At 60.1% G+C, this 1,204-nt stretch overlaps 1 protein-coding gene across 1 annotated transcript in view; it reads right to left on the bottom strand.

The window, feature by feature from the left end:
• The window catches only part of NFIL3 (nuclear factor, interleukin 3 regulated), a 3,678-nt gene extending 2,724 nt beyond the window's left edge, over window positions 1-954 (bottom strand). Inside the window, exon 1 of the mRNA XM_006765681.2 lies at window positions 1-954. Coding sequence (XP_006765744.1) covers window positions 1-489 — 489 coding nt within the window. The 5' untranslated portion in view covers window positions 490-954.
• Between the last annotated feature and the right edge of the window lie 250 nt (window positions 955-1,204).

Here is a 1,204-nt window from a genome sequence, read left to right as displayed (position 1 = left end):
CTCCTCCGCGAAGGCCCCGGGCGCCGCGGCCGGGTAGTCCTGGAAGTAGACGGCCGCGGAATTCCTGAGCTTCTGGATCTCTTGGGCATAGGCTGTGGAGCTAATTAAGCCAAACTTCAATTTCAGGGAAAGCAGCTCAGCTTTCAAAGTGGCGTTCTCCTCTCCCAGCGCAATGAGCTTGTTCTCCAGCACAAGGTCGTTCAGCCGGCGCTTCTCCCGGGACCTCTTGGCAGCTTCGTTATTCTTCCGCCTTTTCTCCCAGTACATGGCGTCCTTCTTCTCATCGGGGATGAACTCCCGCTTCCGCCGGCACGCGGAGGACTTGCCTTTCCCCACGCCTCCTTCAGCCAGAAGCAGCTCCTCTCCGGTGGAGAGGTCCTCGGAGACGTCAGTTAAGGCCGCACTGAGCACCACCGCCCTGTCCGCGCTGCAGCCGGGGTCCAGCGAGGCCTGCTCCTTCTTGACGGCCTGCATCTTCCTCAGCTGCATGGGGGGCGCGCCCTCGCGGTGCCGCCGGCCCCGGCGCTCTCAAATGCTGTCCGCCCCGCGCTTCAGCATCCATCCATGTCCTCCTCCTGTCCGCCTGCCCTGCCGGGACAGTCTCCCGCTCTCCGGCCGAGAGGAGTGCGGTCTTCTAGGTGACCTGCAACACAGGAGAAGAAACAGTTATCCATCTGGTGACCATTTACCAGCAATTATGGACGGGAACTATGCCAAGCATTTAGGGCATACAGGTCCCAACAAGACGCCGTTTTCCTTCAGTCTGCATTCTTAAAAGGGAAGCGCCCCAATTCCGAGACTGTAAGGTTGTCAAGGACAAATCCCCAAGGAGGCCTGGGGCGGAACACTCAGTGCGAGGTACCCGGGAGTGAGAGAAAACCCCGAGGATGCAGAGATGAGCGGATGCGAGGATGCCGGGATGTGGAGGATGCGGGGATGTGGGAATGTGGAGGATGCTGGGATATGGGGATGTGGAGGATGCTGGGATGTGGGGATGTGGATGCAGGGATGATGAGCGGATTCGAGGATGCTGGGATGTGGGGATGTGGAGGATGCTGGGATGTGGAGGATGCTGGGATGTGGAGGATGCGGGTATGTGGAGGATGCGGGGTTGTGGGGATGTGGAGGATGCTGGGATGTGGAGGATGCTGGGATGTGGAGGATGCGGGTATGTGGAGGATGCGGGGTTGTGGGGATGTGGAGG

The sequence above is a fragment of the Myotis davidii genome, unplaced genomic scaffold (genome assembly GCF_000327345.1).
Source record: "Myotis davidii unplaced genomic scaffold, ASM32734v1 scaffold1580, whole genome shotgun sequence".
Lineage (NCBI taxonomy): Eukaryota > Metazoa > Chordata > Mammalia > Chiroptera > Vespertilionidae > Myotis > Myotis davidii.
The sequence above is the reverse complement of the archived record's forward strand: the minus strand, read 5'-3'. Positions and strand labels throughout refer to the sequence as shown.